A 26,324-nucleotide genomic window follows, 5' to 3' on the forward strand; every position below is an offset into this window, starting at 1 on the left:
ATTCTTATAGTTTTCTCAGATTCACTCTACTAACAAATGGGTGTTTTTTTTTTTTTTTTGAGAATAACTAACAAATTGGTGTTCATTCTGGTACATTTGGTAGTAGTTAAAACGTACATTTACCAAATTATTGCCCTACTAATGATGCAATTAGTAGGCAATTAATAATTCATTAAGAAAAAGAAAATCATAAGATTCATGCATGCATTGCATGTGTCATGAATCTAGGTCGATATTATAATGAAATTCATAACCTACGTACGTGTCTTTTTAGTGTTTATGATTTGTTTTTTTTTTAATTCAGTATGTAGGATTTTTTGCAATGTGAAGATATTACCATTTGTATCATTTTCCGATTTAGATGTGCCAAATAGATAATGTTTACACACACCAGCTCATGATCGAATTCAAGATGACAAGAACGAAAATTAAATCAGGGATGAAGCTAGCTAGGCTACCCGCTACCCTAAAGCTTTATGGTAGAAATGTGGGAGGCTTTCTAATCTTAGTAGCTTGCTCGAAACCGTAGGCAATCTGTATAAGCTTTGGTTCAGATCCCTTTAGACCCCCAAAAGTTATGCCGAAAGGCACACCCTTCTTGTCATATCCAGCTGGGACACTAATGCCTGGGAATCCCCCAATTGCAAGTACAGGAGCAATATCTGCACCGGGAGTCACCAATGCATCTAGCCTGTTGTATGTCATTAGATTATCAAATCCATCTTTTGTCAGCTTTGCTAAATTTAACAATGCTGCCTTCTCATTGTTGCCTATCCCATTTGTGGCTTGTGCTGAAAGAAAAATGTCTTGGCCAAATTCCTTGATCATTTCCTGCACAACCAACAAGTAAATATCGCTCGTTAGCCAGTGAATATGGTTGGGGAGTTGTTGCCAACTTATCAATCTGGATCGATCATTAATAAGATATGTAGTCGAGATTGAGAAACTGGCGAGAAAACTTTACCCTGCCCTTTTTTCTATGTTCTATGGTATAGAGAAATGGATAAGTGAAAGGAATTGAACCTAATTTACTTACCACACCAGAAAACTTCAAGTTGAAGGCTATGATATCTGCCAAAGATCGAACTGGGGACACCACAAGGTCTTCTAGATATGAATTTATGGCTAGTTTGAACTCAGCCACTGTTGCTATTGCTTCTCCACTCAAATTAAAATTCAAGATGGTATCAATGTTTGCTATTTCCAGATGGTCTACCAAAACAGCACCTCCTTGCCTATAGTTTGCAGGAAGTTTGAATGATGTTAAATACTCTGAGACACGTAATGGGACTAGCTAGTAGTTTGAAAGAAAATACACATACTGTTACCTTAGCGTTTGGAAATGATGCTCAAATGCTTGAATTTGGAGAGATCCACTCCCAGAGGTGAAGAAGGGATTCCTCACTATTCCCAGTCTCTTTCCCTTGAGCCCATAAGCCCCAAGGAACTGCTTATACCCACCGCGTGGAATGTATTTCGATGCTTCTTTGGTTGCTTGATCCTTGTAGTCATAGCCTACAATCGCATCAAGAACATAAACAGCATCTGTCACAGTCCTGCAGATGGGTCTGTTCCATTGAACACAGCATAAGTCATTAGTGAATGTCGTGAAAGTATATAGTTGAACTTGAAACAAAAAATGATCATTAGCAGTCATAGGAATTGGAACTTAAAGATGGTACTATACTCTGCACTAACAGAACAGACACTGAGATAAATGTTTTGATTTTTGATTAACAGGATTTACCCAATGGTGTCCTGTCATAGGAATTGGAACTTAAAGATGGTACTATACTCTGCACTAACAGAACAGACACTGAGATAAATGTTTTGATTTTTGATTAACAGGATTTACCCAATGGTGTCCTGTCTGGGAGTAACTGGGATCACCCCGGCTCGGCTTGTGAGTCCAACGGTTGGTTTGATGCCGACTACTGAGTTAAAGCTTGCTGGACATAGTATTGAGCCATCGGTCTCAGTACCAAGAGATCCAGCTACCAAATTTGCTGCAACTGATATTGATGATCCACTGCTTGATCCACATGGACTTGCAGATAGTACATAAGGGTTCTGCACCCCAACAATGAGCAATGTTCTTATAAGTAAATGGTATATATGTATCACTGCTACTAATTTAGACTATAAATTGATCAGCTTTGCATACCTATTGAACTAACAAGTAGGACAATATTATTACACAGAACGTGTAAACAACATGTCTCTCGTAATAACTGATCACCATTACTTACAACTGAAAGCATGATACTTGAGTTCTACTGCTATCGATCAAAATCACAGTTGACAAGCATTTGACAAGTTTCATGCTTACCTTTCCTTGGTCACCTCTGGGGCTGAAACCTGGGGGTGACGTAAGAGACCTGACCTGAGCCCACTCACTCAAGCTAGCCTTCCCCAAGATAATGGCTCCAGCGCTCCTCAACTTGGTCACCACGCCAGCATCCCGGGGCACGACAGAGCCCAGCAGCGCAAAAGAGCCAGCAGTAGTGTTCAGCTTATCTCTGGTTCCAATGTTATCCTTCAGCAAAACAGGAATGCCATGCAAGCCGGAATAATAACCAGGGGCCTTAGCCTTTCGCTGATAGTCAGCCTTGTCAGCTTGGTAAAGTGCATCCGGGTTCACCTCTATGACTCCGTTAAGAACCGGGTTGAGCCTGAGGATTTCTTGAAGGTAGAACTGAACTACTTGTCTGGAAGTTAGTTGGTTCTGTTTGAAAGCCAGTTGAAGATCGTAGATTGTAGCTTCTCTAATTGACAACCCATGGACAGTGAAACTTTGGGACCCAAATGATGTTAAGGCTAGAAGAACCAACACCAATACTGAGAAGAGAGAAAAGCATGATGGTGGTTTTGTAGCCATGGCAGTAAGGATTGGCTCAGTGCTTACTCAGTTTCTTCGACTTGGTATATATAAACCAAATCTCGGGGACACTAACAGAAATTTCATTCTCAAAGATACATAAAACTACAACAATATACTGGTGATATATGGCCTCCTTGTATCCTAGTTGAGTTTTTGCTAGTTGTTTTAGTTTAAATTCCACTGTGGAACGAAACAACAATAACAATTAGCAGAATAAGACTAGAGCATATGGCATTGATCGGCTAAATTCTACAGCATTTTAGGAATATCCGAGAAGAAGATGGTCCAGATGCATGCAAAGAAAAAAGAAAAAAATCATTTATGAACAATAATTTTGATTATTTAAGCGTGTGTATGACCGGTTCATAGCCTTGGCCGTCTCATTTCGAATAAGAACAACCTATAATGCTTAATTGCTTGCATTTGGGATTTATTAGCTTGTCTACTTGTCTTGTCTAATCCGGTTTAGGACAATACTTATCAGGCTTTGAATACATCAACCTTGATATCTGGAGAAAATGTACAACAGCCAATGTGAATACACAACTGAAGTTGGCTACAAATAAGATTTAGACATTTTGATCCGCATCAACACAACCAGCAGAACCACACTCACCACTGCAACTTTTGTTAACGGCACTGATTATTCATTAGCAACGTAATTAGACTTGCACCGTTAAAACAATGGAGAGCCAACCATAGTATTAGAGCCACTGCTGTCATACAAGTGACTTGGACTTTCCTGGTGGTGCTATTGAGTAGTTACGTTGGAGCTTCTTGTGACGGTGGTAGAGATACTTTGGTATTGAGAATCAACAGTTGGAGGCTTCCTGATCATAGTTGCTTGCTCAAAGGCATAGGCAATCTCGATCAGCTTTGGCTCCGAACCCTTCAAACCCCCAAAGCAAATTCCAAAAGGGTACTTATCAGTGTCATGATATCCTGCTGGCACAACGATGCCTGGGAAACCACCAATTGCGAGGATAGAAGAAGCGCTATTAGCATAAGTCACCAATGCATCTAAGTTATTATCTGTCATCAACTTCTCAAATCCATCTCTAGATAGTCTCTCTATATTTGACAATGCCTCAAGCTCTTTAGCTCCCATTCCATTAGTCTCCTCAGCTGCTTCTAAGAGATTTTGTCCATAATCATCATTCTTTTCCTGTAAATGATCAATAAGAATGTTTTCAGGTTATTGTTAACAAGTACCAATGTGGGTACATAATGCATGAACTTATATAGGAGATATCGAGTATGTACCAATGTAATGTATTGGCCTAGAAACTATCTACAAGACTGCATGATATACTCAGGTACACACAGAAGGCTGTTGGGAATAGAACGAAGGAAGAATGCAAGGCACATGTTTGGGAATAGAAAGCAAGAATTTGAGAGTTATTATGACAGTCAAATTATCAATCTCTCTCTATAGTATCTCAGATGGTTTATTTACCATACATCTTTAGTTGAACCAGTTTTTTATATAGTTTACATTTTAGCTGTTGTTAATTGTTAATTCAATTTCACCATATTATCTTCTAATACAATGTGTCTGCTAGACAAGCAGTTCAATTTAGAATATTGATGCAACAACGAAGAATTGCAAACACACACTCACCAGATAAGAATTATTCTTGTTGAATGCTATAACCTGGCCTAAGGTTCTCACTGGAGATTTGACTAGGTCACCCAGGTACGCATTCAAGGCGATCTTGAATTCAGCTAACATTGCTACAAACTCACCACTTGAAGTAAAATCGCGAATATCTTCAAGGTTGGCTATTTCCAGATTCTCAACCAAAATTGCACCTTGTTCCCTACCATGCAGCAAGGGAAACTCCATAATTTTTTTTCCTCGTAGAGAGTCTAATCTTTATAAAAACTACAAAAAAGAAAGTGGATTATGTTACCTCAGTGTGGTAAAATGCTGCTCAAAAGTTTGATTCAAGAAAGCATCATCCTTGATCTGAAGAAACATGAGACTGACTATCCCCAGTCTCTTTCCTTTGAGACCATTAGAATTGAGAAACTGACCATAGCCACCCACTGGAATATACTGGGATACTTCTTCTGTTGCCTTGTCATTGCTATCAGTGCCAACAATGGTATCAAGGACATGAACAGCATCCGCTACAGTCCTACAAAGTGGCCTGTTCCAACCAGCATAGTAGGAGTCAAAGCTATGAACATTGTTACTGACTTCAGTAAATCCAATAAAAGAGAATAAAACGATCCAATTCAGAGACTTGGAGCCACCTAAAAATTACTAGTATAATTCTCACACAGAATAGAAAACTTGTGCATAAAGTATAATGTCAACAGAATGTGCATAAGGCATACCCAATTGTGTCCTGTCTTGGACTGACTGGGATGACTCCTGCTCGACTAGTGAGACCAACCGTTGGTTTGAAGCCCACTACTGAGTTAAAACTCGCTGGACATAAGATAGAGCTATCGGTCTCTGTTCCTAGAGACACTGATACCATATTTGCAGATACTGATATTGCGGATCCACTACTTGATCCACAAACTTCCAGTGATGAATTATAAGGATTCTGCACATCATAAGAAAAGCTTATGTCTTTGATTCTGCTCATGCCAAACTTTGTCATTAAAATTCACAGATAAATCATAATTTAGTGATTGCTCTACTAAACATGTTACAATAATCCATATATCTCATATGGTATACCCTGCTTAAATCTCCACCAAACTTTATAGCACTCCACAGTCATTGTGCGAAAATTCATAAAAATGTGGACAAGTCCACAGCAAATCAATAACAACATAGAACAGAAGAAACACTACATCACAGGGAAGACTAGACAAAGAACACTCATGGATACAATCACATAGGTACACATAACTTTCACAGAAGTGACTTCCACTTGCATAACATGGACCCAAATGAATCCCATATTATGTGAAAGATGTGGCCAGCAATTCATCATATGGGACATAAATCCTCTCCAAAAGTCTCTAAACAGTTGTGGTCAATGTGTCCTACATCAAAGATAGGGACTTGATACAGAAATTTCCAAAACTTTGCAGAAGCTGATAGCTATTTAATGCAAACAATAATTAGCAGAAACTCTATAATGACCAAACAGTCAAAGACCAAAGCTTTGTAGTTTACTAAATAACCCAAAATCACAATAAGCAGCTGAAAGTGAAGGTCAACTCACCACTCCTTGACCACCTCTGGCACTCCAACCATAGGGTGCTTTAGATGTTCTGATATAGGCCCATTCACTCAACGTAGCCTTCCCCAAAATGATAGCCCCAGAGCTCCTCAACTTTGAGACAACCCCAGCATCTCTAGGCACTACGGAACCCAAAAGAGCATAAGACTCAGCAGTGGTGTTAAGCTTGTCCTTGGTTGCTATATTATCCTTGAGCAGAACAGGAATCCCATGAAGCTTAGGCAGTGTTTGGGCACTGGATTCATATTCACTGCGCTCTTTGTCTGCTATGTCAGCTTGCGATAAAGCATCTGGGTTTATCTCTAAGACTCCTCTGAGGTCTTGATTGAGCTTGTGGATTTGGTCCAGGTAGAACTGAACGACTTGCCTTGAAGTCAGAAGCTTTTGCTTGAAAGCGAGTTGGAGATCATCAACTGTGGCTTCTTCCATTAGGCTTCTGGGTGTAATGGATTCAGACCCATTTGATAGTGTGCTTTGAAGAATTAGAAGGAGAACCCAGAAGAGAGAACACGAAATGGTAGCCATAGATAGATGGAGTTATTTCTGAAGTTATTTTATGTTCTTGCAAGGACTCCAGTTGGTATCTATTATTTTTCTAAGGTTATGTATTTTGCTTTTTGGGTTGATCAATATTTGGTCACTAGTTTATAAATTGAAACCTATTGGCTTGTTTTTTACCACCAACCTCTGAAACCTATTTCTTGGATGGAAAGTATGTGAATTCAGTGTCTCTTATTCGGTTATTCCATATAGACATTTGATCCATACCATCAAACCAAAAATGTAAAACATGATACCCTATTATCTACCTAGTAGCATAATTAAGCTTATAAAAAAGCCGAGTGCATACCCGTGAACAGATGTGTGTCTAAATTCTCTTATTTGCATAGACTCAGTAGGTCAGTTATAGAATCTAATCTTTTTAACAGTTATTTAAAACAAATTCAATACAAACAGATATCTTGATGTTGAGAATCAATGCAGTGCTAATTCCCAAATCCTTACTCTTATCATTCAAATATCATCTCTGCAAAAATTCAATGCAAATAGATAACTTCCTGTTGAGAATCAAATACTAATGCAGTACTAAACTACTAATGCCTGAATCCTTAGTCTAATCACAGATTGGAGCTCTGACAGATAACTTGATGTTGAGAATCATCAGGCTAGAGGAGGTTTTCTCCTTATCTTAGTTGCTTGCTCGAAGGCATAGGCGATCTCAATCAGCTTTGGCTCTGAACCCTTGAGTCCCCCAAAGCAGATCCCAAAAGGATACTTTTTAGTGTTATGATATCCTGCCGGCACAACAATGCCTGGAAAACCACCAATTGCGAGGATAGAAGAAGCACTGTTAGCATAAGCCACCAAGGCATCTAGGCTATGATCGGTCATCAACTTCTTGAACCCTTGTATAGATAGTCTTTTTAAATTTGACAATGCCTCCTGCTCTTTTGGTCCCATCCCATTAGTCTTCTCAGCTAATTCGAAGATATCTTGCCCATATTCATTGATCTTTTCCTGTGAATGACAACCAAATGTCTGTGTTTTAGTAATTTTATAATCACACTAGTTTTATTAGTATTAATGGTATTTATGTATTAAACTTATGAGATGCATTATGAACTACAATTATGCACTAAATTTCCTAACAGTCAATTTCAGAACTTAAAAGTATGAGCAAAGAGGTCTGCGACCAGATACACTCACCTCCTTTGAATGATTCTTGTTGAACTCTATCACCTCCCTTAAGGACTTCACTGGAGATTTTACTAGGTCACTTAGGTACTCATTCAAGGCTATTTTGAATTCAGCTAACATTGCATCAAATTCTCCACTTGAATGAGAATCCAGAACATCTTCAATATGGGCTATTTCAAGATTGTCAACCAAAACTGCCCCCTGTTTCCTACATATATATATATATTGCCACAAGTTATAATATATCACACATGTTTAGAGAAACAGAAATCAAACAACTATTAAGTCCTAAATAGTAAAAGAGGAGGTACCATATCTGTTATACCTCAGTGTGGTAAAATGCTGCTCAAAAGTTTGTTTCAGAAAAGCATCGTCCTTGATTGAATCAAATAACATATTTACTATCCCCAATCTCTTTCCTTCGAGGCCATTATGCTTGAGAAACTGTCCATAGCCTCCCACTGGGATGTACTTTGATGCTTCACTTGTCGCATTGTCATTCCTATCAATGCCAACAATGATATCAAGGACGTGAACAGCATCCGCTACAGTCCTACAAATCGGCCTGTTCCAAACATTAACATAGTAAGAGCGAAGGCCATAAACAGCTCTAGTGTTACCATTGAAATTTTTTTTGGCTTAAAGTAAAAGCAATGTGAATATCAATTCACATACCCAACTGTGTCCTGTCTTGGACTGATTGGTATGACTCCAGCTCGACTAGTGAGACCAACAGTCGGTTTGATGCCAACTACTGAGTTAAAGCTAGCCGGACAGATAATGGAACCGTCAGTCTCCGTTCCTAGTGTCACAGAAACCATATTAGCAGCTACTGATATTGCAGGTCCACTACTTGATCCACAAACTTCCACCGATGAATTGTAAGGATTCTGCATCCATATATTCAAAAAATTAAACCATGTCGTGTTCAATTTTATGAACCCTCTTCCTATTTAAATCCAAAGAAGTAGAATTTGTGAATGATTTGATACTCAATATATAGTACCACACAATCCATATATGTCATATACATCCTACAAGTACTGCTTTGCTGAAAGTCTGAAACAAGTTATAATCTTCATAAACCAAAACTCCTATACCAGACAATAAAAATGTTCAAACAATTATTGACATAATCAATGGTAATTGAGACCAACGGTGAATACAAACTTTATAATGATGCTAAGGGACTGATGATTTAACCCTTGACTCACCTTTCCTTGGGAACCTCTGGCGCTCCAACCGTTGGGTGCCCATGATGTTCTAAAGTTGCTCCATTCACTCAAGCTAGCCTTCCCTAAAATGATAGCTCCAGACCTCCTTAGCTTAGAAACAACACCTGCATCTCGAGGCACAATGGATCCCAACAAGGCAAACGAGCCAGCTGTGGTGTTGAGTTTGTCCTTGGTTGCTATGTTATCCTTTAGCAGAATAGGAATGCCATGAAGCTTAGGCAGTGTGTGGTTGCATTCTCTGCGTTCTTTGTCAGCTATATCAGCTTGGGATAACGCATCAGGGTTCACCTCTATGACACCCCTAAGGTTTTTGTTCAGTTCTCGAATCTTGTCCAGGTAGAACAGGACAACTTCCCTTGAGGTCAGAGTCTTGAGCCTGAAAGCAAGCTGGAGATCATCAACAGTAGCTTCTTCGATTGTGATTTTGAGCCTTTTGGCTGTGAGTTTTTGTGAGCCATATGATAGAATGCAAATTAGAAGCAAAAACGAGAGGAGAAAATAGATAGCCATGGATGGTAATGGCAGTAATGGAGTGCCCAACTGCCAGTCACCAACAACCCAAGAATTTGAGTTGTATACAGAGTTTTGTCTTTACTGGTCAAACAAAATTACCAGAAAAGAAAGGTAAAAGTCCTGGAAGTCATTAAATACATAGAAGGGTTATCATGAGTAAAAAAGTTAAAACTCTCACAAAAAACTGAAGGGTAATGTTCTTCTCAAAAAAAAAAACTGAAGGGTAATGTTATAAGCCCTAGCTAACTAACTTGTGAACTTTTCTTGGAGAGTTGAGCTGTCATACTGTAGAAATACACCTTCATCGGTCTTTTACTGTTTTCACTTTCGAAATAAAATCATCCTAAACGTTCATGGAGAATCACAGTAGCTAGGCTTTGCCTAATCAGTTATGAAGTTATCTTATGCTAAATGGAAGAGTCAAACTAATTAACCTCATGAGTGTGGAAGAGGCAAGAAAAAAGTAAACAACAAGATGCAAAAGATTTCTGCTTTCTTCCTGATATAATTTTACTGCACTATTCCAAGCAGTTGGTTTAGAATTTTTACAGAGAAAGACGTAGCAAGTAAAACAAGAAAAAAATTGACAAAGGGTGAAAGTGAAAAAAGAAGGTTAATTATACCCTGTTTTCTCAGTGAAGTGGTAAAATCAATCTTCCAGGTGCGTCTGCGAATCAAAATCAAGCTCCCATTTCAATATCTGACCGAGTCTCTTCGCGACTTCGCCTGCTTTGGCCATATTACACTCTCGCTCTTAATCGTTTGCTCGGCAGAGTAATCATATATTTTTATACAAGCCACCTTTGAATTTAGTACATTTTCACAGAACCCTTATATTCTTAAAATTGACCAAAAACACTCTTTACAAGTTTAATATGCTTGGCCTCATGCATAACTGTCCCTTAGGGGATGTTTGGAATGATACAGAGAAATTAGAATGGCTCTTGCACGAGAATGACACGCATAAATAAAGAAAATAGTCTAGATTTTTTAAGTTGCACCTAAAAAAAAAATCTATAGCCTACTTACTAGTTACTACATGATTTTAATATGCATAACCACTAATCGCATGATCAAGTATGACATACCAAGTAATACAATGTTGTAAAACTTGAAGCTTTTGAATGAAGGAGGCTTCCTAATCTTAGTGGCTTGCTCAAGAGCATATGCAATCTCAATTAGTTTTAGCTCTTGATTACATGCATAGAAATGCGTGTAATTATATATAAAATATTAGAAATAAGTTAATTTTAAAGTCAATTAATAAGTAATTAATATATTTTTATTTATTTTATAGAAAATAAGCGGAGTTGCAGAAAAAAGATAAAATGAGGTAATATTGAAGTAAAATGGAGTTTTCCGATAAAATGACGAAATATTCAACGTGGGTCAACCGTGGCCAACACATCAAGGGAGCGGAATCCAATCTCCTCAAATTGTATGAGTGAAAGTGCATTGAGAAGAGAGAAAGAAGAAGACAAAAAAGAAGTAGAAAGAAAAAGGAAAAGAAAAGAAAAGAAAAAATGAATTCTGTATGTTAACTGCTCAATGGTCTTTCACCAATTCTTTTCTTATCTAACAAGTCTTATCGATTTACTATAGAATTTGTATATACTCAGAAGGTCAGTTTTATACTCAATATTCAAAAAATTCAATACAAACAGATAACTTGATGTTGAGAATCAATGCAGTACTAATGCCCAAACCCTTATTCTTATCATTCAAATATCATCTGCAAAAATTCAATGCAAACAGATAACTTGATATTGAGAATCAAGTACTAATGCAGTACCAAACTACTAATGCCCGAACCCTTACTCTAATCACTTATGCAGTAGTATTGCACATTAGAGCTTTGACAGATAACTTGATGTTGAGAATCATAAGGCTAGAGGAGGCTTTCTCCTTATCTTAGTTGCTTGCTCAAAGGCATAGGCGATCTCAATCAGCTTTGGCTCTGAACCCTTGAGTCCCCCAAAGCAGATCCCAAAAGGATACTTTTTAGTGTTATGATATCCTGCCGGCACAACAATGCCCGGAAAACCACCAATTGCGAGGATACTAGAAGCACTGTTAGCATAAGCCACCAAGGCATCTAGGCTATGATCGGTCATCAACTTCTTGAACCCCTGTTTGGATAGTCTTTCTAAATTTGACAATGCCTCCTGCTCATAGTCTTCTCAGCTAATTCGAAGACATCTTGCCCATATTCATTGATATTTTCCTGTGAATGACAACCAAATGTCTGTGTTTTAGTTCATCATTTTATCAGAAAATGGTGAAAAGATGTTTTTAGAATCACACCAGTTTTTATTAGTATTAATGGTACATTATGTATTAAACTAATGAGATGCATTATGAACTACTATTATGCACTAAATTTCCTAAACAGTCAATTTTAGAACTTTAAAGTATGAGCAAAGAGGTCTGTGACCAGATACACTCACCACCTTTGAATGATTCTTGTTGAACTCTATCACCTCCCTTAAGGACTTCACTGGAGATTTTACTAGGTCACTTAGGTACTCATTCAAGGCTATTTTGAATTCAGCTAATATAGTATATTGGCTATTTCAACTTGAATGAGAATCCAGAACATCTTCAATATTGGCTATTTCAAGATTGTCAACCAAAACTGCACCTTGTTTCCTACGCATAACAAGTATGGTATATCAAACATGTTTAGAGAAACAGAAATTAAACAACTATTAAATCCTAAATTGCACAAAAAAGGAGGTACTCTATCTATTGTACCTCAGTGTGGTAAAATGCTGCACAAAAGTTTGTTTCAGAAAAGCATCGTCCTTGATTGAATCAAATAACATATTTACTATCCCCAGTCTCTTTCCTTTGAGGCCATTATGCTTGAGAAACTGTCCATAGCCACCCACTGGGATGTACTTTGATGCTTCACTTGTTGCATTATCATTCCTATCAATGCCAACAATGATATCAAGGACGTGAACAGCATCCGCTACAGTCCTACAAATCGGCCTGTTCCAAACAACATAGTAAGAACCAAGGCCATAAACAGCTCAAGTGTTACCATTGAAATTTTTTTTGGCTTTAACTAAAAGCATTGTGAATATTGATTCACACACCCAACTGTGTCCTGTCTTGGACTGATTGGTATGACTCCTGCTCGACTAGTGAGACCAACAGTGGGTTTGATGCCCACCACAGAGTTAAAGCTAGCCGGACAGATAATGGAGCTGTCAGTCTCCGTCCCTAATGTCACAGAAACCATATTAGCAGCTACTGATATTGCAGGTCCACTACTTGATCCACAAACTTCCACCGATGAATTGTAAGGATTCTGCATCCACATCATCGGGAATTAAAACTTGTAATAGGTGTTTGATTATGGACTTGGTTTTGTTGCTGAATCGAGAAATGAAATCATGAAATAGAATTAGTGAATTATTTGATACTCATAGTAGCACTAGCTCCACACCATATGTCATATATTCACTGCAAGCACTGCTTTGCTAAAACAAGTCATAATCTTCATAAAGAAAAACTCCAATATCAGTTTAAATTATATAAATGTACAAAAAGTTATTCATATAATCAATGGTCAAAGTGATAATGGTGACTACAACGTTAAAAATTTATCATGCTAAGAAACTGATAATGTATGTACCTTTAACTCACCATCCCTTGGGAACCTCTGGCGCTCCATCCAGAAGGTGCTAGGAATGACCTGAAATGGCACCATTCACTCAAGCTCGCCTTCCCTAAAATGATAGCTCCAGACCTCCTTAGCTTAGAAACAACAGCTGCATCTCGAGGAGCAATGGATCCCAACAAGGCAAACGATCCAGCTGTGGTGTTGAGTTTGTCCTTGGTTGCTATGGTATCCTTGAGCAGAATAGGAATGCCATGAAGCTTAGGCAGTGTGTGGTTGCATTCTCTGCGTTGTTTGTCAGCTATATCAGCTTGGGATAAAGCATCAGGGTTCACCTCTATCACACCCCTAAGGTTTTTGTTCAGTTTTTGAATCATGTCCAGGTAGAACAGAACAAGTTGCCTCGAGGTCAGAGTGTTGAGCTTGAAAGCAAGCTGGAGATCATCAACAGTAGCTTCTTCGATTGTGATTTTGGGCCTTTTGGCTGTGAGTTTTTGTGAGCCATATGATAGAATGCAAATTAGAAGCAAAAACGAGAGGAGAAGATAGTTAGCCATGGATGATAATGGCAGTAATGGAGTGCCAGACTGCAGTGACCAACAACCCAAGACTTTGAGCTGATCAACGGAGTTTTGGCCATAATGGATTTGGATCCTCTCCTCAGCTAAGCTCTCTGCTGAGCTACCTAAGCTTTAAAGGAGATGGTGACACGTGTATATGTGTCACCAGTATTGGATTTGAAAATGCAAGAGTATATAGAAAGGGGAGAGAGAGAGAGAGAGGTAAAGAGAAGATGAGAACAGGACAGAGAGATTGTTTTAAGTTTTCAAAGAACAGATGAGAGAGAAGGTGCTGAGGTTCTCCATTCGAGAGAAAAAGTTGAAGATAGAGGTAACATTCTTCTCCAAAACGTCGACAAAGCTACAACCTTTGATCATCTCGGCAAAACTATAACAATAGAAGAGTTTAGTATATATAGTTTTCACTTTCGAAATAAAATCATACTAAACGATCATGAAAAATCACAGTCGCTAGGCTTTGCCTAATCAGTTATGAAGTTATCTTATACTAAAATGGAAGAGTCAAACCAAATTAACCTCTTGAGTATGGAAGAGGCAAGAAAAAAGTAAATAACAAGATGCAAAAGAAAAAGAAAGCAGAGATGACAATTTTTGTGTTCAAGGTTTCTGCTTTCTTTCTTTATATGAATTTTACTGAACTATGTTGATACAGATTCAAGAGATATCATCATAGAAACAAGTAGAGATTGGAGGACTTATCCGATCATAGAGAAAATTAGGAGGAGGTGCTCTGTTTTCGCTGAGTGAAGCTGGGACGGTGGATCTTTTGCGGTGGGCTAACCAGCCACCACCCTCCATGATTCAGGTTCTGAGAAACGATGGGCTACCTTGCCCTCAGGCGGTGGAGCTATGAACTGGAGGCGGAGAGTTTTTTTATTGGATTAAATTATATTTAGTCCCTGTACTATGACCATTTTTTCGTTTCAGTCCCTGACATTCTCAATTAATCTGAAAAGTCTCTAAAGTCAAAATTTCCGTCTGATTGGTCCCTCCCGCGTCAAATTAGGAGTTGGTATTAGGTGAAATGTCCAATATACCCCTCTGTTATTTCTTTTTCTCCTTTTTTTTTCTTTTTCCTTTTTAATTTCTTTTTTTCTTTTTTCTTTTTTCTTTTTAATTTCTTTTTTGCTTTTTCTTCTTTTTTTCTTGTTCCTTTTTAATTTTTTTTTTCTTTTTGTTTTGCCTACTTTCTCCTTCCTCAACCCACCAATCTCATTTCGATCAAACTCCACAACCCATCTGTTTCTCTCCCCAAATTGAAACCAAACCCAGCACAGACCTAGCTTGGCGGTGCAGAGATGGACATCGAGCAAAAGCAAGAGGCTAGGAGCTGATTGATCACTTCTTCACCTTCTCTGAAGCCATCTTCCTCTGTTGGGATCCGCCCTCGCCTCCATCGTCGCCGACGCCATCTCCCAAACACAAGCAGATCCCAATCAGCTCGGAAATTCGCCGCTAAACCACTCCCCTCTTGTTTTCACAGCCTACTTCTCTCTCTCTCCCACTCAAATCTCACTTTCTCTCTCCACATCAAGCCTCAATTTGGAAACTTTTCACTGAAAACTACCATTTTTTCAGACCCTGAGGTTTTTGGGTCTTGCTCAAAATGGTGATTTGGATTTTGGGTCTGGTTGAAATGATGGTTTTTAATGGCCAAGTTGACCAAAACCAGAAGTGAAGAAGAAGAATAGTGATGGAAAAGAAAAATGGCCGCCGGCGTGGAGAACAATAATTGGGGTTTCGGGTCGATCTGGATTGGTTCGCCGACGTGGCGCTGCCGATGCAGCAGGATACGATGGTCATTAAAAAGAAAAAAGAAAAGAAAAAGGAAAAAAGAAATTAAAAAGGAAAAAAGAAAAATAAAAAAAGGAAAAGGAAAAGGAAAAAAGAAATTAAAAAGGAAAAAGAAAAAAGAAAAAAAAAGGGCCGCCGGCGTGGAGAACAAGAATTGGGGTTTCGGGTTGATCTGGATTGGTTCGCCGAAGTGACGCTACCGATGCAGCAGGATACGATGATCATTAAAAAGGAAAAAGAAAAAAGAAAAAAGAAAAAAGAAATTAAAAAGGAAAAATGAAAAATAAAAAAGGAAAAAAGAAATTAAAAAGGAAAAAGAAAAAAGAAAAAAAGAAATTAAAAAGGAAAAAAAAAAAAATTAAAAAGGAGAAAAAGAAATTAAAAATGAAAAAGAAATAACATAGGGGTATATTGGACATTTCACCTAAAGCCAACTCCTAATTTGAAGCGGGAGGGACCAATCAGACGGAAATTTTGACGTTAGGGACTTTTCAGATTAATTGAGAATGTCAGGGACTGAAACGAAAAAAGAGTCATAGTACAGGGACTAAACATAATTTAATCCTTTTTTATTTCTAAACTCCAGTTTAGTTGTAAACGAACTTTGGCTTTTCCCAAAAACCCAATAGACAACCCATACCTATCTCAATACCCAAAAAATAATAATAATAATAAAAAAGAAAGAAGTAGAGTTGACAATTTTTATGTTCAAGGTTTCTGCTTTCTTCCTTAAAATTCATATACTGCACTATTCCAAGCACTTGCCCTGTTTTCTTAGTGAAGTGGTAAAATCTGTCTTCCAAGTGCGTCTAGGAATCGAAATCAAGCTCCCATTTTATTGGAGAGGAAAGATCGTGAGTGGCTCACACTCAATTGAATCGAGGCCTTTTGTGATTAAAACTCAACACCTAATGAGTGCTTAAGTTAGGACAATCGGTACAATAATGGGCCACATGTCATGCTTGTCGTTGTTTAACACATTTCAATCATTGAATGAGTCTCTTCGCCTAGGGGCGTAACTAATTCAAGGGCTGGTTGGACTATAGCCCAACCCAAATTTTGGTCGAAAATCTCCCAAGTATACCTATAGCCCAGTCCTATTTCCAGCCAAATCAGGTTACTTCGAGAAAGGAAAAAATTTCTTCGTGAATCACCCTTCATCTTCCGTCTTCGTCCCTCAGCCTTCAGATTTCAGTAGCTATAACACGGGACAATGAGAATTGGAGGCTTCCTAAAGTGCCAAGTACCTTGGTTTTTGCTAATTTCTGGGTTTGGTTAGTGTTATTGCGTTTTCTTGGTTCTTTATCTGGGTTGGTTTAGATTGAGCAAAAATGAGTAATTTGGTCTGAAGTTTTAACGTATTGTATTGGCCGATGGAAGTGAATTATGGCTGAGAAGATAAATCAACCCTACTCTTCAATCATTACCACAATATACACACACTAATCAATCCTACTCTTGCTGCACCAGTTGTTGGGATTGTGATTGCTATGCCCATTTCAATGATACATACTCAACTGCTACATTTGTTAATAGTTGTACTAAAAAAAAAAATTTTGGCCTTCGCCTAAAGAAAGAGATTTAAAAATGTAGCCCACCCTATTTTCGGATCCTAGATCCGCCACTGTCTTCGCTTGCTTTGACGATCTCACACTCTCGCTCTTATTCATTTGCTCACTAGAGTAATCATATAATTTATACAAGCCACCCTTGAATTTAGTACATTTTCACCGAACCCATATATTCTTAAAATTTACCAAAAACACTCTTTACAAGTTTAATATGCTTGGCCTCATGCAAAACGTACTATCTCTTTGGGGATGTTTGGAATGATATAGAGAAGATTAGCATGGCTCTTGCACGAGAATGACACTCTTTACAAGTTTGATAGACTTGGCCTCATGCATACCTGTCTCTCTTGTGAAATCTAGACTATTTCTTTATTTATGCGTGTCATTCTCGTGTCATTAATTTCACAAGACCATATCTTGTCCACCTTGCAAGATTCAACAATGCTGACTTCTCTGTTTTTCCAAACCCATTTGTTGCTTCAGTTGCTAAAAATAGGTCTTGCCCATACTCCTTGATCTTTTCCTGCATAAACAAATCAATTAGTTCATATGGTCATCATCAATTTGGTTTTAGACTTGCATTGTACACTACTGAAAAGGATCACTACTTATCACTAATAATTATAATGAGGTTTTGTCAAACATTATTTGCTAACCAGTTTCTGATGTTTGTTGTTAAAGGCTATAGCATCTGCCAAGGATCGCACTGGGGAAGCCACCAACTCCTTCAAGTATGCATTTAAGGATATTTTGAACTCAATATACAATGCATTATATTCATCGTTTGAGGAATAGATGTCAGTCAAATTAGCAATTTCCAAATTGTCTACCAAAACAGCACCTCCTTTCCTAACACCAAATTAAAAGGTCGTCAGAATAGATGAAGACACTGCATATGATCTCCAGTTAAGACTAAAACATGGAAAATGGAAACCGGCCTGCAGCATTTTGTTACCTCAGAGTGTTGAGATGTTTCTCAAAAGTTTGAGCCAAGGAAGTGTCATTGCCAAAGTCATAGAAGGCTCTCAATATCCCAATTCTTTTTCCTCCAAGTCCGTCGCGCCTGAGAAACTGTGCATAACCACCTTTGGGAATGTACTTTGATGTCTCAATCGTTGCAATGTCATTGTGGTCGATGCCTGCTATGGCATCAAGAACATAAGCAGCATCTGCTACTGTCCTACAAATTGGCCTGCTCGATCGCAACCCCAAGAAATGAGTGATGCAAAACTATGCAACCTGATTTAGTCATGGCCATAGGAAAACGAATTGTACTAATTATAAATCGGCATTGATATATATTATCTTTACTTACGTACCCAACAGTATCCTGTCTTGGAGAAATTGGGACAACCCCTGCTCGACTAGTAAGACCGATTGTTGGTTTGATGCCCACAACCGAGTTGAAATCTGATGGACATAAGATTGAACCATCTGTCTCAGTACCTAATGAAACCGCTGCCATATTTGCTGCCACTGATATTGCTGAACCGCTGCTTGAGCCACAAGGGTCTGAGAATGTGTAAGGGTTCTGCAATGCATGTACTCTTATATTCAGTTTTGTGGGGTTTGTGGCTTGACGTACGTATGTATTGTTTCAGCTTAATTTTTCTATTCATTTACATATATGGTTTGAAATATTTGTCAACGCACCTAACATATTTATGTTGTTAGAAGGAGTAACGATCTAGCCATATATCTAACATATTATTCTACGATCAAAGAAACATGTATATTTTGAAATGTATCATCAGTCCAAATGACTAGTCAAATAAGAGATTGTGGAAACTATAATTATACAGATGCACTAATCAACTCACCAAGCCATGACCGCCTCTGGCGCTCCAACCATTGGGTGCTTTACTACACCTAAAATATGACCACTCGCTCAAGCTTGCCTTTCCCAAAATGATTGCCCCTGCTTTCCTCAACTTCTCCACCACGCCAGCATCACGAGGCACGACAGATCCAAGCAGTGCAAAAGAGCCGGCGGTGGTGTTCATCTTATCCTTAGGTGCAATGTTGTCCTTGACCAGAATAGGAATGCCATGCAACTTAGAGAGTAGTGACACTGGTGCCTTAGTCCTGCGCTCGTAGTCAGCCTTGTCCACAAGGTGAAGCGCATCTGGATTAACTTCTAGGACTCCTTTGAGAACCGGATTCAGTTTTCGGATTTGGACAAGGTAATATTGGACAAGTTGCCTCGAGGTGAGTTGGTTGTGCTTGAAAGCGAGCTGGAGATCGTCTATGGTGGCTTCTTTGAGTGAGAGTCTGCGGGCTGCGAGTGTGCCTGGCAGAGATGACAATGTGAAGAGAAGAATGAGAAGCAGTAAGGATAAGATGTGAGGGAATCTTGGTTTCGCCATGGCAGTGAATGAGGAAATTATCATTTCTTGTACTGGTTTGAGCTAGACTAGTGTGAAATGTGTGATCCAAAATAATTTTTGGGTTTCTGGTTTAGTGGGGAACTGAGGTAGACCACCATGATAACAATAATTAATGTCGCTCACCATGTACGGCAACTTATACGCACTTGATCCCAGAGAGCACCTATTCCAGGCAGGTTTGAAAAGACCCTCTGGTCCACACTCATCTTTCTTTTGGTGCTGCTACTTTACAAAAGAATATGCCATGGACCAAATACCTCCAAGTTCAATAATGTTTTATGCGACAAAAATCAGAACAGTAGCAAAAAGTACAAAAATTAGTGAAAGTCAAATATTATGTCCTACATGATGATTAATTAACTCGTGTATCACTGTATCACATTGCTGGCTTTGAGAGATATCCATGTCATTTCAAATACGAATCTAAAGAAAAAAATTTCGACTACTAAATTAAAGGTAAATGTGGATGAGTAATATTAATTTGTGCAGCAATATTATGTCGGCAGATGGAATTGATTTAATATGTTAGAGAAAAATGCACCATCAGTGCCTCAACTCTTGTGCACCGGCCAAGTTGATACCCGGACTCTCAATTGTATCAATGTGATACCTGAACCCATATTTTGCTATCAACGAGGTACTTCCGTCATATTTATCAAACGGGAACGTTAAAAAAGTCACGTGCCAATCATATGGGCCCAAAAAAAAAGGGCAAATACGTCTTTTTGCCCAAATGCAGCCCAATTTTTTTTTTTTACACAATTTTCTCTCTCCTCCTCTTCTTCTTCTTCTTCCTCCTCCTCCTCCTCCTCCTCTGTTTAGTCGTTCAGTCCAATGAAGAAGGTATAGACAGAGACCAGAAACGAAATCTTGCAGCGACTAGCTATCACAAGACAATCCTTTGGCCTTGTCACTATCCCTACTTTTATTAAACACCGAAGACGTGAACATCGACGAAAGCCTCTGCTTCCCCATCATCGCCGCCGCCGCCGTAAGCGACGAATTGGGCTTTTTGGGCCGCGGCTCCTTCTCCACCTTCTTCCTCCTCCTGGGCCTCATATCGCCTTTTGATTCATCCGACGACGTCGGAAGCCCGTGGCGGGTCCAGCCCTCTTCCTCGCCGTCGTCGCGGTACCCTAGGCTGTCGTCGTCCTCGATGAAGTCCCCGAACTCCTCGTTGCGCTTGGCGATGATCGCGTCGTACTCGTCCTCGTCGACCATGTCGTAGATCGACTTCTCCATCTTGATCTGGAACCGGTCGTCTGCGTTTTCGGAGCGGCGGCCGCCTTGCTGGCCGGTACAGGCTGCCAGTACGTCGCCGCCTCCGCCCCACCAGAGCCTCGAGTTCACCGTCAAGTCACTGTAAGTGATTTCTGGGCAAGCATTGATTAATGGGTTTTTGATCTAGCTCCTAAGGAAAGAAAGCATAAAGCTTGAGTCTATGTTTAACAGATGGTGTTTTGATTTTGAATGATGTCAAATGCCAATTGATTGGATAATATATTGTTTTCCAGATTTGGTTTTGGTTTGTTATCGAATTTCAATTTTGGTCAAGACTTGCAAGTGGAATTGCTACAATTTAATTTGAAGCTCTGAGATTTTTGGGATAGTGGAGCACCTGCATCTGTTTGCGTCTGGTTTACAATGGCAATGCATTCATACCATCTGCATTCTGGGCCCTTTTCTTTATCTTCTTCAACCTCACTTCCCTTATTAATTTGCTTCGTACCCTGTTGAAGGTTTGTGTACAATTTGTTGGGTTTTGGTTGTGATTAGATAACTGGGTTTTGGCAATTTGTTGAGTTTTGGTTGTTGTTTGGACCCAAAATGAACATTTTGGCCTGACAAGGCATGTGTTGGAGAAATTGAGCCAATGTCAGTGGCTCAAGCTATATATTGTCGACAAGCTCGAAATATATATTTAGAGGCTAAATAAAGCCTACTATGGAAGCATGGAAGCATGAAAAGTTAACTTTAGCACATTTTCCTACTTCGGCTAGGAGAAACCGAGCTAAACAAGGAAGGAGGGGCGGTAGACTGACCAAATGAACTTGAAATGAGCTGAAACTCTGCAGATCCATTCTAGACAGCCCAAGGATAATTTCTTATGAAGAGTGCCAGAGATTTTTTTGAGTGGAAGGCCTTCAAACAATCAGTCCAATTTTCTACAGAAGCAAAACTGGAAAACTGGACCTGTAAGAGGTCCAGCAGCATTTCCAGCCCAACCGCATGGAATAAAGCTCTGAAAATTTGTCATGATGATCTACACTCATAGTGGAACAATTTTTATGAAGAAGTTGAAGGCTCAATCTGAAGTCTTGTTGGAGAAATAATTGAAGGAATAAAGGGGCAGAAACTGACCTAAAATCAGCTCAATATTCACATGTTCATGTTTCCTACCCACATGAAGAAAGCTAGATGCTTTTCTTTTTTTCCTTGGATATATTTTTGTACTACAATCTCTTTAATAGATCATCATCACTTCCATGTTTTTGCACCTTCATGCCTTGCTTTCATTTCATCATTTCTCTATCTTTTCCATATTTTACAAATCACTTTCATACTCCACTTTCATTATTTTTCTTCCACTCATCATTTCACTCTTCTTTTTCTTCCCTATATAAATACCTTCTCCTCTCATTCTACAACACCCATTCACATACAACAAAAACATCTCTAAGATGATCTAAGTTCTCTCTAGAGCAAACCTCTCTAAGAGCAACTCCTCTCATTCTCTTTCTCTTACCGGTGATCACACTTCTAGTCCTAGTCTTCTCAGAAGCCGACTTTCAGTGCCACCAAACCCTCTGTCAACGTACTTCAGTCCTAGTCTCCTAGAGAGCCGATTGTAGTACCACGACCAAACACCAACACCAAGACAGACACATTCACAACACAACATCACAACATCTCTAAGATGATCTAAGTTCTCTCTAGAGCAAACCTCTCTAAGAGCAACTCCTCTCCTTCTCTTTCTCTTACCGGTGATCACACTCCTAGTCCTAGTCTTCTCAGAAGCCGACTTTCAGTGCCACCAAACCCTCTGTCAACGTGCTTCGGTCCTAGTCTCCTCGGGAGCCGACGGTAGTGCCGCGACCACAACGGTTACAGAACCAGCCAAGCAAGGGTAACGCCCTAGCAACCCAGCCAAGCTAAAGTCACGCTTTAGCAAGATCTCAATACTTCCCGGTGATTTCGCTCTGCTCAATCTGCAATATTGAGTATCGATTGTGTGAACAAGAAGAAACTTCAGCAAAGTCCTCACCACGAGGCAGAAAGAATCCCGCGACGAGGTTGGTGCTCTCCTCGTCTACAATCGCTCGACAGAAGTCAGGTCAAGGGATATCCCCGACGACCGCACCCGAACGGTGCTGGCACGCCCGCGCAGAAAAGAGATTGTTGACCAGCTGCAGCAAAATTGGAGCCAAACAGTTGTGATTAGAGAACTGGGTTTTGGTTTAATGGAGCATTGCTTTAGTAAAGTTTGGAACTTTGGATTGAGCTGAAATCGAAATCGCATTGAACATTTTGTATGCTTAAACTTAGAGCTGAGGTAGTGGAGGTCGGAGAGGCAGGCAGTTCTGGAAAATGACGACGGAGGGAATGGTGGTCATCCCCTATGGAAAATGGCGGGAAATCATGGTCTGATAGAGTCTGGGGTCATTTAAGTCATTTCATGGCATTTTTGGGGTCCACATGTTTGCCACGTCAGACATCTGACGGAGCCGTCAGTGAAATGTGACGGAAGTACCTCGTTGATAGCAAAATATGGGTTCAGGTATCACATTGATACAATTGAGAGTCCGGGTATCAACTTGGCCGGTGCACAAGAGTTGAGGCACTGATGGTGCATTTTTCTCAATATGTTATACAGAGTTGGTTTACATTATATATTGGTGCATGAAAACACCAAAGATTAGAAGAGTCATATGCATAAACACAATTTCATCAGAGTGTACGTAGGAGTTGGCAATCTTTGCAGAGGAAAAAGAAATTTTAGGTTGGCCACAGCCAAAAAGAATTTAGCTTGGCTAATGATAAGCACCAATGGCAGTTCATTGGCAAGTCTCAGTCTGGGCGGGAAATTCAAAAGGTGCACTCTCTAATGAAGAAGTGCTGGAGTGTTTTAGAGTTTTTACTCTCTCACAAAATGTTTTTTTTTTGTTCCATACACTGGAGAATCTCTCATTTTATTACCCTAATTTGTTACATGGAATTCAAAACCTGTTTCTCAGCTTTTCTTAGCTGACCATCTTTGCAACAAGCTGATGAATGTCTTGATAATTTTTATTTGTATATCTAAGGTTCCAAATTTCCTGCTAGTTCTACTACTCGGAAAGTTGTCCTCTATGGTGCTCAAGTGTTGTCGAGGGACATCAAGTGTCAAGTGAACAATCAGAGATGGTAAAACATTTCAATCCACTATATTGCATGGAAGACTCTAGCAAATGAATCAAAGATACACAAGGGGAATCCATTAAGGTTAAGTATCACCTGTTTGAGCCCAAAAGTATTTTTGGTAAGATCCCTTTAGGGGATTCAGCGTAGCGGGCCGATTCATGCGGCCCAAAATCCCAAAATTAAGTCTGCTTAAGTTTGGGTTATAGTTTCACCCAATCCGAGATCCATAAGGAAAACGAGCCCTTATTGGAATCAAGTAGCGGAGATTGAATAGGAAACTTCAATCAATAATCCTTCCATGGCAAGGAACAGTCGAAACCCTAAGGTATAATACCAAATTTCAAGGGCACAGAAAGAGAAGAACTCTCAATCAACTAATCTCTTAGATTATCAAAGTCTCTCCAGAGCAAACCTACCTTCAACCTAGTTGAAAACCAGCGAAGCCAGGGTCACGCGCTAGCAACCCAGCGAAGCTAAAGTCCCGCTTTAGCAAAACCCGTGCTTTCTCCTACTTCCCGGTGATTGCTCAGCTTAGTCTACAACACTAAGTATCGACTCGGTGATGCAGAAGATCACAACCAAAGTCCTTATCCGTAAGGCAAGAAGTTCTTTTCCGAAAGGCATAGAAAAGAACCTGGTGACGAGGTTAGTGCTCTCCTCGTCCACAGCGTTTGATCAAGAAGTCAGGTCAAGGAACGCCCCGACGACTGCACCCCACTGTGCTGGCACGCCTGCGCACTCAAAAGAGACGGTTTGCACGCCAAGCTGGTTTTGGAGCCAAACATTTTAGCACACCCGGTGGGACCTACTAGAGTCTCTTTGCGTCCATCATTGGGAAGCCGTAGAGAAATCCTTGTCCGTGGAAAGTCCTAGAATGCCCAACTCATGGAGTTCAAAAACTCCTGGAAATTTGACTATGGTGAAACTGAGCAAACATTAGAGGCGTCTCAACATGATGCCTATGAAGATTCCTCGCTTAATGAGGTGGTTATTGAGAGTCCCGGCCAAATCAAGTGGATCGGTGACACATTTTTTGTCCTCCAAGCCAAGTATGCACTCCCAACCAAGTATACCGCATTAGAAGATGCTCCAAATTGCCAAGTTGTGGAATCAGCAACTGACCAAGAAGTCAAGTCTGAAGTTGGCAAAGACCATGAAGACTTCTTGGAAAGTCAAGAAGTTGCACGCGAAGATGCTGTTTTTGAGACTGAATTGCCTATAGGTGACGATCAACCTAAGGGTCTCACTGGTGAATCATAGCCTTACATAGAGGCTGCGTATGGAGAAGATGATCAACAAGATTGTTCTCCTGACAATAAAATTGTCTCTGAACGGATACTTGATTTCTCCACTGATCAAGCCATATACATGGCTACTGATCAGATGCATGGGGGGCAAGATGCAGCCCATGTTGATTCCTTTGATCAAAAGAAGCAAGTTCATGGTCAATTTAATTGTGATTCTGCTACTGGACGTCATGTTGATCAAAAGCATGATCAAAATGGTCAACTCAATTATCATGCAAGTGGCTTTCATGGCACTAGATGTCATCATGAAGATTATCAATTGAGCCATGGCCAACTTAATTATCAATTAAGTTGTGGTCTTGGAAAGCCAATCTGTGGCTTTATTAATCAATTCAACTTGAAGATCTTCATATATGCTTCAAGGCTAGGCGGTGGCCTTGATATATATGGGAGACACATCTGCAACCCACGTTGCAAGAATGGCCAGAACAATTATTCTAGTGGCCAATTTGTACTTCGCGACTGTAAGTTTGATTATCATCAATACAAGTTAACTCTTGTTTACAATTATCAGGCTCTAAATTTCTTGCAAAAGAAATTTGTCTATGATGATACTATACAGTCTATAGAGGCATCTCAATATGATGCCTGGAAAGAAAATAGAGGCAAACAAATATTTGAGATGCCTATCTTTGAAGAAGATATCAATTCATTACTCTTTGGTGACTCTAAATATGATCTCGATGTGGAGCCAATCTATGATGAGTATGATGATAATTGTAATTTGATTATTGGTTCCAAAAATCATATGTAGGAGTTCAAGTCCTTTGAAGCTCTTGATATGAAGAATTCAGACCAACAAGTGGTCGTCTATAATGGCCAATCTGTGGCTAATTCTAGAGGGGTCATGTTCTATGACATGGTAGTTGGCGATAAAACAGATCTATTAACACCGTCATCTCAAAAATTGCAATTGAAGATCATGTTTAGCTAAACAACAAAGATGCTTGGGGGCAAGGTGACAATTCCTTTGACGTCTCCTATGAGCTAAATTTTCAACGTCTTGCTACGAAGTATCTCTGTTCTTTGCCTAGAAGTTCAACAACGAAAACTTCTCATGCTGAAAATTCCAAACCATCAAAACTGGGAGTGAAACATAAATGGCCTCCTCCGTGGCCTTCT

The 26,324-nt window shown here is 39.5% G+C and overlaps 4 protein-coding genes and 3 pseudogenes across 4 annotated transcripts; 2 read left to right on the plus strand and 5 right to left on the minus strand.

Annotated features, from left to right (window-relative positions):
* Positions 1-328: 328 nt before the first annotated feature.
* On the minus strand, positions 329-3,031 carry LOC133740000 (probable amidase At4g34880). The gene is made up of 5 exons (XM_062167828.1): positions 2,330-3,031; positions 1,856-2,070; positions 1,329-1,568; positions 1,037-1,235; positions 329-831 (listed from the first exon to the last, which is right to left on the minus strand). The coding sequence occupies exons 1-5, from the start codon at positions 2,876-2,878 to the stop codon at positions 475-477; spliced, it is 1,560 nt and encodes a 519-aa protein (XP_062023812.1). The 5' UTR covers positions 2,879-3,031; the 3' UTR covers positions 329-474.
* A 333-nt stretch (positions 3,032-3,364) lies between these two features.
* LOC133740691 (probable amidase At4g34880) lies at positions 3,365-6,892 on the minus strand. The gene is made up of 5 exons (XM_062168639.1): positions 6,070-6,892; positions 5,225-5,439; positions 4,795-5,034; positions 4,503-4,701; positions 3,365-4,046 (listed from the first exon to the last, which is right to left on the minus strand). Exons 1-5 carry the CDS (start codon positions 6,610-6,612, stop codon positions 3,633-3,635), a joined length of 1,611 nt encoding a protein of 536 aa, XP_062024623.1. The 5' UTR covers positions 6,613-6,892; the 3' UTR covers positions 3,365-3,632.
* Positions 6,893-7,049: 157 nt separating this feature from the next.
* LOC133740692 (probable amidase At4g34880) lies at positions 7,050-9,572 on the minus strand. The gene is made up of 5 exons (XM_062168640.1): positions 9,000-9,572; positions 8,461-8,675; positions 8,111-8,350; positions 7,795-7,993; positions 7,050-7,605 (listed from the first exon to the last, which is right to left on the minus strand). The coding sequence occupies exons 1-5, from the start codon at positions 9,528-9,530 to the stop codon at positions 7,249-7,251; spliced, it is 1,542 nt and encodes a 513-aa protein (XP_062024624.1). The 5' UTR covers positions 9,531-9,572; the 3' UTR covers positions 7,050-7,248.
* Positions 9,573-10,430: 858 nt separating this feature from the next.
* Positions 10,431-10,523, plus strand: LOC133741622 (U6 spliceosomal RNA; annotated as a pseudogene).
* A 622-nt stretch (positions 10,524-11,145) lies between these two features.
* Positions 11,146-14,614, minus strand: LOC133740694 (probable amidase At4g34880; annotated as a pseudogene).
* A 2,480-nt stretch (positions 14,615-17,094) lies between these two features.
* LOC133740695 (probable amidase At4g34880) lies at positions 17,095-19,600 on the minus strand. Its single transcript, XM_062168641.1, has 5 exons — positions 18,928-19,600; positions 18,427-18,638; positions 18,063-18,299; positions 17,764-17,956; positions 17,095-17,630 (listed from the first exon to the last, which is right to left on the minus strand). The coding sequence occupies exons 1-5, from the start codon at positions 19,495-19,497 to the stop codon at positions 17,490-17,492; spliced, it is 1,353 nt and encodes a 450-aa protein (XP_062024625.1). The 5' UTR covers positions 19,498-19,600; the 3' UTR covers positions 17,095-17,489.
* LOC133741625 (U6 spliceosomal RNA) lies at positions 17,345-17,431 on the plus strand (annotated as a pseudogene).
* Positions 19,601-26,324: the final 6,724 nt, after the last annotated feature.

Source organism: Rosa rugosa, chromosome 3 (assembly GCF_958449725.1).
Source record: "Rosa rugosa chromosome 3, drRosRugo1.1, whole genome shotgun sequence".
In the NCBI taxonomy this organism is placed as follows: Eukaryota; Viridiplantae; Streptophyta; class Magnoliopsida; order Rosales; family Rosaceae; genus Rosa; species Rosa rugosa.